This window comes from Anneissia japonica, unplaced genomic scaffold (assembly GCF_011630105.1).
Source record: "Anneissia japonica isolate Jap-2015-1 unplaced genomic scaffold, ASM1163010v1 scaffold4446_len648930_cov198, whole genome shotgun sequence".
Classification (NCBI taxonomy): domain Eukaryota; kingdom Metazoa; phylum Echinodermata; class Crinoidea; order Comatulida; family Comatulidae; genus Anneissia; species Anneissia japonica.
Window position 1 is genome coordinate 150,100 of NW_022683639.1, and position 15,051 is coordinate 165,150.

The 15,051-nt window shown below is 35.7% G+C and overlaps 1 protein-coding gene across 1 annotated transcript; it reads right to left on the minus strand.

Annotated features, from left to right (window-relative positions):
* Positions 1 to 1,144: 1,144 nt before the first annotated feature.
* LOC117100623 (aromatic-L-amino-acid decarboxylase-like) lies at positions 1,145 to 12,109 on the minus strand. Its single transcript, XM_033240420.1, has 14 exons — positions 11,427 to 12,109; positions 9,529 to 9,744; positions 8,285 to 8,398; positions 7,205 to 7,327; positions 6,692 to 6,826; positions 5,778 to 5,888; positions 5,473 to 5,505; positions 4,973 to 5,134; positions 4,473 to 4,540; positions 3,877 to 3,947; positions 3,184 to 3,203; positions 2,880 to 2,978; positions 2,015 to 2,116; positions 1,145 to 1,477 (listed from the first exon to the last, which is right to left on the minus strand). Exons 2-14 carry the CDS (start codon positions 9,727 to 9,729, stop codon positions 1,145 to 1,147), a joined length of 1,572 nt encoding a protein of 523 aa, XP_033096311.1. The 5' UTR covers positions 9,730 to 9,744; positions 11,427 to 12,109.
* Positions 12,110 to 15,051: the final 2,942 nt, after the last annotated feature.

A 15,051-nucleotide genomic window follows, 5' to 3' on the forward strand; every position in this document is an offset into this window, starting at 1 on the left:
GGCTCGAAGGTGAAGTGGGGGCTCGATGATCTGTTGAGGGGCGCTTTAGGTGATTTTTATCTACTTGACCGTGATTTTTTGGGGGCGGGGGGTGCGCGAGAAATTTTCGGGGAGGGGAGTAGATACACCACCGATGTAAGTACAGATTCATGCTTATATTTTACACATTTTTATAGCTTATGGTTATATAAATTTAATAAATAGACAAAGAACCTGCAACTCTACCCATACACTTAAATTAGTGTAGAAAACTAGATGACGTCGGTACCGGATGTTTCTTTAAAAAAATAACAATTACGATGAATACCGGTATTCTCAGAATTCTAAAATGCACGGAACTATAATTAGTATTTCATTCATATACAAATAGTAAATAGGAAGAAAGTATTATCGTGCATGATAGAAAAGTAAAACGTTCCCAACGTCAACACAATGAGAGAGGTACGTAGCGTCCCGATTGTCATGTGCACGTCCCCCACCCCACCCCTAAGCCGCTAATTAAGTATATTTTTTATATTACATATTTTATATTTCTGTTCCATATTGTTATCCATATATAATGCTTTATTTTACCTATTTATAATTTTTGGGAACAGCCATTATCTGCTTTCTCATTTCTTATTGTTTATCTATACTCAGCATTAAGACATTGTCTTTGCTAGTAAGCATTCTTACTTAAGATAACAACACTCAGCTCTCTAGTTAATTCTTATTTACTATTTTTGTTTATTTCGCATTAAGTTTTAGTACCGCCCATGCTTTGTTGATAGACCAATAAAATTTCAGGCAATTTGTAGCTAAGTACCGGTATATCTAATGTATATCACCTGTCTCTTATACACATCTAGATGTGTATAAGAGACAGATGCTAGATAAGACCTATCACCCTACAATTAAGTTATTACAGAAAACTAGATAAGACCTGTCCTAGAAAGTTCTCTAAAAAGTCACTACAGTAGCAAAAAACAAAAACTTGTAAAATAAAGGAGTAGACACCCGCTGAAAGCCTATTTTTTCTTTGTTATTGGCCAAGATAGTACATATTGGTTGTTGGTGGTCGGGGAATTTGATCTTTACTACTTTAGGTAGGCCTAATTCTATGTTTGATAGATCTCCATCCCCATTCATTTTGGTAATTTTGTAACTACTCTACTGTTCTAAAATACGGAGCTTGAGCGTTGGTGTTGAAATTTTTCAATTTGTTGAGTAAACTGTGCATTATGGGAGAGCTATTCTCTTGCTCTTTGTTGTTACATTGATTTAGCTGGTTAGAATCGCTGCTCATTCTCGGATTCAGAATCAACTCTACCTCATCTTGTATAACATTCCAGGCGTATGTTATATCATCTTCGTTTGCATTTGGATGGCAAATAGCAAATCTGATCACAAATTTGTCGTCGACTTTTGAAGGCGTCAGATGCAACTTTCTCGACTCATTAATTGTCTTCAGTAGTAGTTCAGTTCGTACATTGTCTCCCTGTAATAAAATTAATGATGTTCTGGATCAGAATACACCGCATTTTTATGTTGAGAATTCCTAGCAAGTTTTAATAAAGACTGGTTTCAGTTTGGTTTAAACTACAGCAATTTAGATGCGCTTTCATGCAGACGCAGTACGCATGCGTACGCCAGTCACCACTATTTTGCTCATTTTGAAGTATCTCAAAGCTTGGAAACTATTTTTGAAAAAAAAAACTTTTACTCTGAATTGCAGACATTTAACGACAAAAAATCTAAACCCATTTGCATAGCCCTTAGATCTAAAGTGTGCAATTATCGATTAGAATTTAAGAGTAAGAAAGTCTTGAATACTGTCGCGTCAGATAAAAAAAATATATAGGCATATATTTTAAAAATGTTTGTAGATTTTGTTGCTATATTTGATTAACTTCTTCATAATTTTCACAAATCTGTGGTGTATATAATATTGGGTAAATTATATTTGATATGTGCTGGTGATATATAGGCTAATTTACATGTGCGAAGTATCAGTTTAAAAAAGATATAATCTCACCAATAATCTGAAGCAGACCAGACCGAAGCGAACCTGTCCAATCAACTCAAATCGGTTGTCTGAAACAACACATGCGGCAAAAATCTTTGCGAGTTGAACGTGCTGAGAATGTACAAATATATATACAATTAACAATAACAGTGCTCCAATTGCTCATTAACGAAGTTCCTTTATTTCAGTCGTATAAAAAATGTGTCTCTGGCAAGATTCAAACATGCAACCTCTCGCTATCAAAGCGAGTATCACAACCATTACACCATCGAGACAGATCTTGTCCTTTATTTTAACACTGTATTTACCTTTCTTTGATTATTTATATATAATAATTTAACAGTGTTAACAACATAACACAGCACCGATTTTAAACAAATCAAATCAAATCAAAATCAATCAAAATCAAATCAAAGTTTATTTGTCCACCGAACACAATTAAAATGGAAATTCTTTTTCCACGGGCAAAAACCTGATGCAATTATATACACAGTACTGTAATATCAACATTAAAATACTGCAATAAAACATTATAAATCAAAAAAATCGTGAATAATATAATTCGGAAAGTTGAACATTCCTTTAAATTTGAAATTATTAATAATTAGTTTAACCAATAATACGCTGATTATTTTAGTAGGCCTACATAATAATTTGATGTTCTTTATGTTTTAGGTATATGTCATTGATTCTTTTTTACATGAAGCTGTTCATTGTGATTAAATTTGATTTTAATATCTTGTGTTATTTTAGAAAAAATATTAGTCAAAAATTATAAGCAACCCTCTAAGACGACATTTTTTATTAATATTTGAAATTTAAAAAAATGATTATTATGCATAATTTTATAAAGGATCGATAATATAAGGCATACCTTTCTAATATAGTTTTGTAAACCGTGGACGCCATATGATCGAATGACAAACCAAAGTTTCAGTGACCGGAAGCGGCGACTCAAAGGAATGGTCCAGTGCTGTGAAAATCGATATTAAATATAATCAATAATAATAATAATAATAATAATAATAATAATAATAATAATAATAATAATAATAATAATAATCGATAATTAAAATTTAAGTGCCAAATCATATTTGCTATTACATTATTGAGTTTTAAATTTCGACCAGAATTGCAATTTAACATGGACACTATCAGAAACGAATTGAAAAACTTACTCGATAGTCAACGGTTTCATCTGCAAAGGCAAAGAAAAAAAAACCCCATTAGAACAACATAATTTATACCGTAGTCCTAATCTAGCACTGCACACTTCTTCCTGAAACCTAGGCCTACGTAGCAAAAACAGTACTGTAGCGTGGCGTAACGCCTATTCGCTCTCGTGCGGCGGTTCGCAGGGCCCCGACCTCTAGGGGCCCGCCCCCCCCCCTGGGTCCTCGTTCTAGCATCCTGATGCAAAAGAGCTTTGTTGATACATAACAGCATATTGTTTCTCTGACATCGACTGTAGATCATCATATCCCGTGACGGAATGTGGAGACCAAAAAAAAAAATATTTAAATTTGAAGTCTGTGAGTGACATTTCCGGCATTCTAGAGGTGCCATAATCATATATTTTCTTAACTTAGCCCCCAACCATAGTGGGGCTGAGGAGTAAAATAGACCCCTCTATTTCATGATTTCTGGATCCGCCGCTGATATTTATTTCGTCGTTAAAACACAATTGAGAAAAAAATAATAAAAAAACGAGCACATCTAAAGCCCCACGATTGGCGACCGAGACCCAAAAAAGTGCACAGCCCTCAGAAATCCACAGGGCCCCCGGTCGCAGCGTTACGCCATTGTAGAGCAGCACAGTAGCACTTATTAACTGTGTTAAAACATTTTCTGTAGTAACAGTGCTGTATTACCTTTCTTATCGTGCGTGAGATACAATGGATCAACGTTCATGGCGCTAATGAGCAATTCTTTCTGTCTAACCCTATTTAAATGAAGAAAAAAATAATGATTACTAGTTTGATTATACACATAATAAAGTCAACGTAACATATCAACTACTGATCATAACTTTAATATAACTTCTTTACATGATGTCATCGCTAAGAAATATATAAAAGACAACCGGTAGGTGAAATACCACACGATCTTCTCAAATAACATAAATGGTCCAGGAGGTATTACTGTATATCATTATGATCAAAGTTCCTGTAAGTTCGTGAAAAACTCGGCACTTTTGAGGAGATAATTTGTTTCTGCATTGGTTTAGGTTGAGACAAGAAACATAATATTGTCTCAGGTATAGATTTGTAGTAGGATTGAGTATTTTTGAAAGTCACTTCTCTTGGCTTCCTCTCATGGTGCAGTAGTCCGCTGCCAAGAGACAAACCCATTATAATTTCTTTGAAATACATACTATTAAATGTTTACTGTGTTTAAAGAAGGTACCACGCTAGTCTACAACATAAATATTATGCACTAAATTAAGTTGTCCTTGAGTTCAACCCACCACATTACGGAACAATCGAAGTTCACCATCATCCATTTGTTAGGGTTGAAGTTAAAGGAATCCAATAACTGAAAGAAAAACAAACATTAAACGTATCTGTCAGTTTGCTATAATTAATAGGCCTACATTATCAACATTCTTAGAATTTGGTGGTGCCCCGCGTTCATTCTAGGCCTGCATTCTTAGGTTGTCAAGTAGGTGTGAACTTAAAGTCGTTGACTTGTATTGTCATTTATTGCGTTATTAATTATTCAATGTCCTTTCTAAATTATATACATTAAAAGTCTGATTTATTGGCCTACGTGCGTTTCAAAATCTGCCACAGAGCACTCGACTTATGGGCTTATAAAATGCCTATCGGGAAACCGCAGGCAAAATCCAACTTCGTGTAGGCGTATTTGGTTTTTAACATTGTAAATGTCCGACTTCTTAAAACTCAGCTTATATAGATGAAATAATAATTTATCATAAATCGAATTAAATATGAATAAAATACTTACTTTGAAGCCTTTTAATAAGTAACTGAATTCCGGGCAGATGAGGGCGTTTCCTGCGTACGCTCCATCGCAGTGAAACCAAATGTTTCTTTCAGAACACACTTTTCCCAACTCCTCCAGGTTGTCACACGAACAGACACTTGTGGTGCCAAGGGTACCTACCACCTTAAATCCAAAATTATTCTCAAACAAATCAGTTTGCAATGTTTCACATAACTGTCACAGAAACAATTTAATTTGGTTTTTTTTTTTATTCAAGTTTATTTATCGTAGTTGTTAAAGACAACAATGATACTATATAACGATAATATTAACAATAGGAGAATAATAATAATAATCACAACGAATGATAATGATTACAATAATGATGGCAATGATGATGATATTGATGATGATGATAATAATAATGATGATGATGATGATGATGAAGATGATATTGAAGATAATAATGGCAATAATGATAGTTAAGTCAACATTAACACAAAGGTAATTTTGAAACTTACATAGAAAGGCACCAACCCTTTTTCTTCATCGTTCTGAAATAAAGATAATAAATGGACGTCCTCAACATAATACGGGTGAAAATACCAAGGAAACATTTTATAAAAATAGGCCTACTTACGTGCGTTATTAATTAACGCACCGGTAAGTGTGTACTTCAAGCACGTGGGTAATAAACATGTGCATATGTTATCAGTTGAGAATTACGATTAATGAGAAAGAAAACTAAATAAACATGTGACCGACAAAATTCTCTCAAAAATATAATTACAATCAATTAAGTCAACATGTGTCTGGTGAAAATTACCTTGATTGCGTGCAGTAGAGTTGATCCTCTGAGCGAATAGTTTTCATCAGTCGGTAGTTGTCGGAGTTTAACAAAACCGATCATCGTCGCCTTTTCCACTGATGAATGAGCCTACAACATAACACATACCTAAATAATTTTCTTCTTATTTTTTGTGTTTATTTTAATGCGAGCCGTCCATCCCATAAGCTGTGTGACAGGGACCTCGATACTCTCTCACACTCTAGGCCTATCTCTATTTTCGCATTCAGTAGGAATGATTTTTAGTTTAACCTGACCAAGTAGGTATATTGCCATAAAACATCGAATAGAAGCCATGTGCTTTATTTTTAGACCCTTGGATGGGCTTCTTTTCAAAATGAATATTTGGAATTACGCCTTTACGACATTTCCAACTGTGGAATTCGTAATTCTCTTTAATATTTTTGTTTTTGGCCTACTTCTAACCATGCTAGTACAATAATATTGATACTGACATGCTATCATAATCATCGAAGATAACGTCAGTGTCTGAATGTAAGTACTCTCTTGAAAGGAAGCCACCCTATCTTGATTAGAAGCCCATGAGATTCTTTTCGAGATGGGCTTCTTTTTGAAAATACTTTTGCAAACTAATGTGTGGGCTTCTTTTCAAAATGGACTTCTTCTCGAGAGTAAGTCCAATGGGCTTCTATTCGAGGTTTAACGGTATCATTTATATACTTCCTTGACCTGATGTGTTATGGCATTGACGAAAACACGTCAAGTTAGGACAGATATATCATTCCTATTGAGTTTTTGACAAAAATATTTCTCGAAAAGAAAGATATTTGTTGACAAAATCCTAATGTGATTTTGAAACCGGAAAAAATTTACTGCCTCGTGAAAGACAGCTAGAAATGTTTTTGTTAAAAATTAATTTATATTACACACACCTGTTTTGAGCAATACGCGACGAGTTTTGAAAGTAAAACTGCCTTATCTTCATCTGGATATTTGAGTTGCAGATCTTTAATCGCTCGGTCTCTAGCCGCTAAAAGACACACCAGAGTACATTCACTGGCCGAACCCTGCATCAGAAATAAACTTAATGTTATTATCTGAATGAAAATATGAATGTAATGTTTCATGTAGCAATGGACGTCTTTTGTCGGGAGAAGGGACACAAAGAACCTAACAAAACAATTTACTGTATCATAATGGATCTTATCCGTAGTTTTAATACATTTTAATAACTGACCAATCAGAACAGGGGGAGGAGTACGCGCTTGTCTCACAAACCCAGACCCAGACGATTTGTGAGACTTCAGCAATCCTAAAGGGGGTGGAGGCTTAGCGAAACTGCCATTACGCATTTAATTGCTTTATCTACAGAGAAAACTGTGCGTACTAATTAATCATGTAATGATGAAAAAAAACCCCCTAATTTTGTGTCAACATCACTTTACCTGTATTACGCCACCACCACGGCTTCCTTCTGTAGAAAACATAAAGTGCTTCGGTAGTTTCATCATCTTTGCTAACCAATCAACAACAATCATCTCCAGTTCAGTGCATGCAGGGTTTGCAGACTAGAAAAGCGAACAATAATGCATTTGATAATATTTTAGGTGGTTGAAAAGTTGTTTATTTGAAAAGTGTTCTTGTAATTATTACATCTGCTGCGAAAGGATAAGTATGCTTTCCAAATCGGTTCCCTCAATATAACGGGTTGCTTCTTCCGTAGCAGACCATGATCACAAGAGCTCTACCAGAAACTCATAACATTTAATGTTGTAAAGAACTCAGAGAAATGTTGGAGAAAAAAAAAACGTCCGAAGAACCGTATGGGACTGAATGCAATTTTTGAAACCATTATTGGCTAATAGTCGTAATAATAAAAACGTCCTAATAAAATAGTCTATATTATTAGAATTATTACTTTTATGTTGAACCAAAAATCGTACAATAGATTACCTGCAACGTTTCATTGGCAGACTGCCAACTTCTTCAGACTGAAGCCTGTCCTATTAGTGGTCTGGTTTGGTCACTTTGCACTGGATTGCGCCACAACCACCCTTGATGTTTGAACGGTGGTAGGTCTCTGTTAAAACCCTTTGGTTAAAAACATCAAGGGCGGTTGGTGGCGCAATCCAGTGCAACCTGGACCAAACCAGACCACAGCACAGGCTTCAGTCTGAAGAAGTTGGCAGTCTGCCGAAGTTGGCAGTCTGCCGATGAAACGTTACAGGTAATCTATTGTACGTTTTTTGGTTCAACATAAAAGTAATAATTTTAATAAAATGAAACTTTGAACCAGATTAATTTATTCAACACTAAAATAGTCTATAGTCTACTGTAGGCCTGGTACTTGTTTGATTCCTGTGATGGGAATTCACTAAACGCAATGGTTGACATCTTGCATTTAAACCAGGCCATTCTGGCATTGGTATTTTTGTTTTGAAGCAAGTTCCTTTTTTTTTTCAATGTGTGACACCATGGTGATTGGTTGGAAAAGATGTGTCATAAGTTGGCATATCGAAACTTACCCATGAAAATCCAACCGACCCAATAGCATCTGACAGCATGTCGGCTAGAATGGATGGGTACGAATTTCCAGCAGGAAAGTACGCATGGAAATGGCGATGTTGCCAATGGGTTACCTGTAATTACAAATAAATATAAAAAAATGAAAAGCAAATAAAATAAATAAAAGATTATGAAATCATACTGTAATAAAATAAAACCTTCATCCAATACTTTGTAGTAGGCCTAATATATAGTTTTTGGCTTTAAAGTACAAATTACAACTAGAAAAAAAATATATTTTTTTGCCAATTAAGGTGCATTTACACTGAATCCAAATTTTTGGATCGGAAGTCTACAAAACCGATCAGAAAATGTAAGAATAGGGACGCTAGCGTCCAGCGTGTTAAAGGCGGTCGGAATTTCAGTTTGGATCCGATGTGAATGCAGTCTTAAGCTTGCCGATCCGAAAATTCGGATTCGGTGTGAATGCAACTTTATAATATATAATATAAATTATACGCTTCCTGATTTATATTATTTTACTTAGTCTTTAAAAAAACAGTATGTTCAGTGGTCAGATTAAGGATCAGGGGCGGCGCCAGGAATTCCCCGACGAGGGGTCCAGCTCCCCGAGAAGGGTGTCCAAGCTCCCCGACAAGGACTCCACCTGTCTCTTATACACATCTAGATGTGTATAAGAGACACACCTCACACATACGGTAGAATTTGACAGCTCAGTAAGGCATACCTAAATTGTACTTTTGGCAGTCGAGATTTCATTCTTCCCCGACGACCTTGCTGGAAATTCCCCGACAGGGGGGTCCTCCCCCCCCCCCGGACTTCCGCTAGCGCCGCCCCTGTTAAGGATGTTATTATTAATGATTGAAAAAAATTCATTGGTTTTCCTGTTATATACAAAACATATAGTTTTATATAAGAAATTTTAAATCAAAGATGTTTATTATTATTATTATTATTACTATTATTAGTATTATTATTATTATTGTTATCAATATAGTAAAACGAAAATTTGTGAAACTGAATTTTGTCAATTAAATCGTGTAACTTCGGCCACACGATCTCCACTCCGTTTGAGGCTTGACGACGTGGTGACGTAGTCTGCCGATTGTCATACAGCAGAAACGCACCAACACACCGTCCGCCAACGTATTGTGTCCCAGGCTTTAGAAGTAGATCTATGATTTTTCTGATAAAATCCTGTCAAACATTGCCTCGAGTCTGACAAACATTATACAATATTTACCCCAGGCATAATGTGATCCTCAACATCTGTCATGATGCTAGGCCATGTATCTGGTTGGTCAGGTGCCTTTTCTGGAACCAGGTGTCTTAAGTAACCAGGCTTTACGTGTGGATATACTGGAAACTGTTCTGTGTTTCTGATATATTTGTTAATGTACTCAAGCATGTTGCGGCCATGTTTGATAAATGACGATCCGTCCATTTCTAAAATATTATCCTAATTTGAAAAAAAAAAAAATCAGAGTAATGTTACCGTACTCAAAACCTCATCCAACGTATTGAAAGTATTGTGCCAAAATCACTGAACCTTTCTGCCTTTTTATCGGGCATTGTTGTACACGTCTCGCGTCAAACAAATATTTTATTCTCCCATTCGTTAAATCCTCTGACCATCTCATATATGCTTTTATTTTGTTTTGATTTCTTGTCTGCGGCAAACATATTACACAGGCCTACTCCAAAATCAGAGTCTCTGTGTGTATTAATTCCAAAATATACATAAATCGGTATTTGATGTTCACGATCGCAAATATTCCAAAATCGCACTTGTCTAGTATCACCATAATTTCGGGACTTAGTTCTGTTGCTGACGAAAATACTCGAAATTGACGAAACTGGAGTTTTTTTTATATTTATGTATTTTCTATTTTCTATTTTATTTTTTTAATTTAAAATTTGATTTTTTTTTTATTTTTGTAGATTTTAGTAATATTCAGAAAAGGTCCGATTTTGAGTACTGATTCGGGTACAGAAAGTAGTTTCACTCGCCAAGACATCGTTAGGAAAGTCGAATAACGTGTGGAAAGCCGCTGTTGACATACTAGCACGTAAAAACATCATGGGCATAATAACAAGGCGTTGAAATTGACAACGGGAGTTTAACTTATGTAGAACATCTTTCTAGATTACATAGAGTATGATAGAAAATTACCAATTACAGTACATTCCAGCGTGGCATGTTAATGTACGTAAACATTATCAAACAGTTGGTCGATCGATCGATCAATCAATCAATCAATAATAAAGCAGTCAATCAATTATTATTCAACTGGACCCAGAACACAAAATTCGCAAACGTTGTGGTCAGAAATAACATTAACACAATTTTGCAATAATGTTTTTAAAGTTCATTTAGAATTTAATAGAGTTTTTTAAAAATACGGTCATAAAATTTTGCAAGTATATTAGTCAAAAATCCAATAAAAATATTTACACACCTATGTGTAAGTTATTTGACTAGGTCTACTTGTATTTGTCTAAAAACAAATTCTATTGTTGTAAAGCCAGTTTTTGTGTATCAGAATTACATCCATAAGTAATTGATCACTAAATAATAACAATTTGCAAAGAAAATATACTGTTTTTTTATATTTGAATGAAATATTGATATGAGTTACTAGTTGATGCATCTCAATTTATTAATAAATAATTTTGTATACTGTTTAAATAGTGCATTTGTTTTATGTAAACATACCCTACATGTATCAAAATATTTAAAAAATATATAAATTATATAAGCATGATTCATTACAGATTTATCTATAAATCCTTTTACGTCTACTACATGTATATTTTAATTACATGAAATTGTGAACAAAGGTGGTGATTTAACCACAAATGAGAGAAAACAAATCTTTCATAAAATTATTATGCATAAACATAATCACTAGAAAGCATTAAAAGTGCACGCATCAATATTCAAATACAAAAACATTATATGAAAAAGGTAAAACAACATCACAATTACATCGCATATTCTTATTTATTAAAAAATAAATTAAAAAAAATAAAACGCGCAATAAAAATTATTAAAAGTAGGGCCAATTATTTTGGCCGTTACGGTGCAATAATTCAAAAAGGCCTAATTATTAAATGATTTTGTATTGGTTTAACATTTACCTCAAGAAATGATCCAATGGTGTCTTGTCCTGTTGACTAGATGAAAGTAAATGCTTACGAGATGAAAATCTATTTTGATATAACGTGATTGGCCCGTGTGTTTGACAGTTACGTTGATGTTGGCCTTGATAGTGTAACAACGCCTGCCACATACAGACGTCTATTGATTCACATCAATTAGGCTCCAGAGATGTGCACCAACATCCGTATTATCAAAAATATATGTGACACAATCCGCGTTAAACATGAATTATATAATAAATTACACACGTAGACCATTTGAGAATGTCATATGACCAACCCATGACCAGGGTGCCGCTTGGTTTCAAAGCTTGCAAAAATAAACATTTCGACCCTGACACATCCTGCATATAATAAAGTTAAAACATTTAACAAAAGAACAGGGCAATTCCCAGTTATTAATGACGAACAGGTATACACCTCGATCGTGGGGCTAGTCACGCAGACACTCGCTGATATTTCTGTCAGTTATCTCTGGGAATGTGAACCGCAATTCAACCAATCGAAGAAATACCCGCTTTTATCTTTAAAACCACCTGTCGTACAGACACAAATCAAATGTAGTGTTTCAGTGAAAAAGTTAAACACAGACCCTCTGTGGTTAAACTTAACTCGGTAGAGCTGTGAGAAGTGTAATATATTATAAATAAGGGTCATTTTTTTTATACTGGAAGTGTTTTTAAGTTAAAGATCATCCAGGACAAGGAGGACAATGTTGCTACACTTTTTTTTTTATAAGAATACATTTTTATAAGAACACTGAGGTTGAAATTGCTTAAAAATTAAGAAAAAAATAAGAACAAATTGAGGTAGGCCTAAAGGTAAAATGTCAAATGAGATTTTTATTTTTAAAAACTAGAAAAAGCAACAAATATCTGTACCTTAGGTGCGACTAAGCGAAACAGGCCTACAGTAGATGTACTGTACTTGCCATACCTGTCATTGGGGCCATTTTCCGGGACCACTTTTACCTACATTCCAGTACAGTGTATAATGCTGTACAATAATAATTTTTTTATGTTCGAAAATTGTGTAAAATAAGAACAAAATAAGAACATTTTGAGCCTGAAATCGGCCAAAAAATAAGAACACTGAGCCTGGGCAAAATTTTACTGGTTCATATAAAAAAATATTGTACAGTACTACCTTTCTTTCACAAATTAAAATGGAGAGCAACCTGTCGCTCAGTAATTACATTTAGGTAGGGTTAGGTATATCCACGACCTAATACAGAGGTTGTGTGTTTTCTTCTTTCTATTTTCTTCTTTTCCTAATAAAAAAAAAACAACTTTCAGATAGACAGATGATTATTGAAGGGGAGATGGCCACCCACATTTCAGACAGGTGTATCAATGATTATTTCTAGGTGATGTCTATTGAAAATTTCCAAAACATTCGAAATATGAATACTGCATTGAAAAATTGGGTGAATATTATTAGTGGTGACGTCAACAGGGAGCTACGGTATATGGATGATATGGACAGCGGAGGTAAATCAAATCAACTTTGATGGTATTCACCATCCACCAGTTAGTGCAGGTCCTCACCTTTCCATCCCCCGTCATCCCCTGCCACTGAACTAATGAAATACAAATCGTGTTTGTCCAAGGCCAACAATCTATGTATTTTAAAGCATTTATTTCCGGTGTTTTATTATAAGATTATACAGATAGTGAGTCCAGTGGCGTAACGACGAGTCATGGGGCCTGGGGGCAAGAAAGTTTTGGAGGCCTTTTTCATATCAGTAAAGTATTTTCGCTCAACCCATTGTTATGGCTGAAAAGACTATTTATATTAAACAATGTCAAAAAATATTTTGACTATTTAACAGTAAAATCAACTAATATTTTGGACACACATTTTAATTTGAGTGCAACATGTAAATTAGGTCTTTGCATAATCGTCATTGGCGTACGTGCATTTCATTAGTGTTCATAAGTTACAAACTAGAAATGGTTCTTTAATGTAAGCCTCCCCATGGTCTGATTATGAGAACTGATTAGTAGTAGTTTGAAACTAATCAGTCTTACGAACTCTACTTATCGTGGCAACAAACAATTTTCAACATCAGTGACAATAAAAACAACATGCTACAATTTTAACTAAATTAGAAGTTTTTATAGGAATCAGTGGCGGATCCAGGGGGGTTCAGGCGAACCCTCCCCCCCCCCCCCCCCACTGTAAAGAAATGTAACAAAATACTACTGGGTCCTGGCTTACAAAAGGCATGCTGGATACCTCAGGGGCGGATCCAAACATTTTCTGCTCGGGTGGGGGGGGGGGGAATTACTGGGAGTCGCAAAGCAAATTATAATTTTGGTACTCCAGATGCACGGAAATGACCCTAATTCAGACTTTATATTTGGCCGGCTGGTCAACCCACCCCGCAGGATTAATATGCTACAGTATGTCTTACAGTCGAAGTCAGTGACACATTATGCTGTTTTGTATCAGCAAAACCCTTTTGGATCAGGGTGCTATAAAGCGAGGACCCTACCGGACAATATGGGTAGGGGCACCGAAGTGGCCCCTAAGGATCAGTGGTCCTTGTAGCAAATTTTATGAATAGGCCTCTCTAGACGCTCAGAAATGGCACTCTCGGACGGTAAAAATGCTTTTTTAAAGCACTCTTTCTCGACAAAATTATTGACTTCCTCCCGACGGCAGTTATGCTCCCTCGTATGCTCCTCCTCTCTCAGACACCCCTGGGGCGGATGCAGGATTTGGCGGTAGGGTCCACCACCTAATAATAATATTAATAATAATAATAATAATAATAATCGAACTCAACAGTGTGCCGTACGTTATCGCGCAGCCGATTTTATTACGACAGTCCCTCTTTAATACTTAAACAACACCTACTATAAGTAGGTGGCATTTCTGACAGAAAGAGTTGTAATTCGCCAGACCACCAGGCACTGCTATCACTTTTTATTGGCAAACGGTGCGAAGAGGTCTGGATCCGCGCCTACCTCTAGGCGCCCGGAAATTGCACTCTCATACCTTACAACAATACAATACAGCAATTATTTTTCTTAATACAATTTAGGGGGTGCGACCGCACCCTTTGCACCACCTCTGAATCCGCCCCAAACACCCCTCCCTTCACATGCGTCGGAAAGATCCGATCAAAGGATCTATAGTCCTTTATATATTCTATACTGGGTAGTCGCAAAGCAAATTATGACTATGGCACCTTTTAGATGCCCGAAAATTGGACTCATTCAGACTTAAAATTTGAAAATTTTATCTCAATTTTTTAAAATTTTGACAAATGTAGGGTGGCCCTGGCCGGCTGCGCACCCCACCCTCACTGGATTAATACAATATATGTCATACAGTCGCTGTCAGAGATACATTATACTGTTATAAACAAAGCCATTTAGGATCAGGGTGGTATATAAAGCGAGGACCCTACTGGACTCATGGGTAGGGGCATCAAAGGGGCCAATATGAGTCGGTGGCTTTCGGATTTTTGCACGAGAACGCGTAGGCGTTACTCCATGCTGAGCATGGATAACTGTTCTATGGCTGGGTATTACATTCCGGATAAAAAAAACTCCGTCTTTAGGTCTCCGCCTTTTGGCCTTTTTACATCCAGATT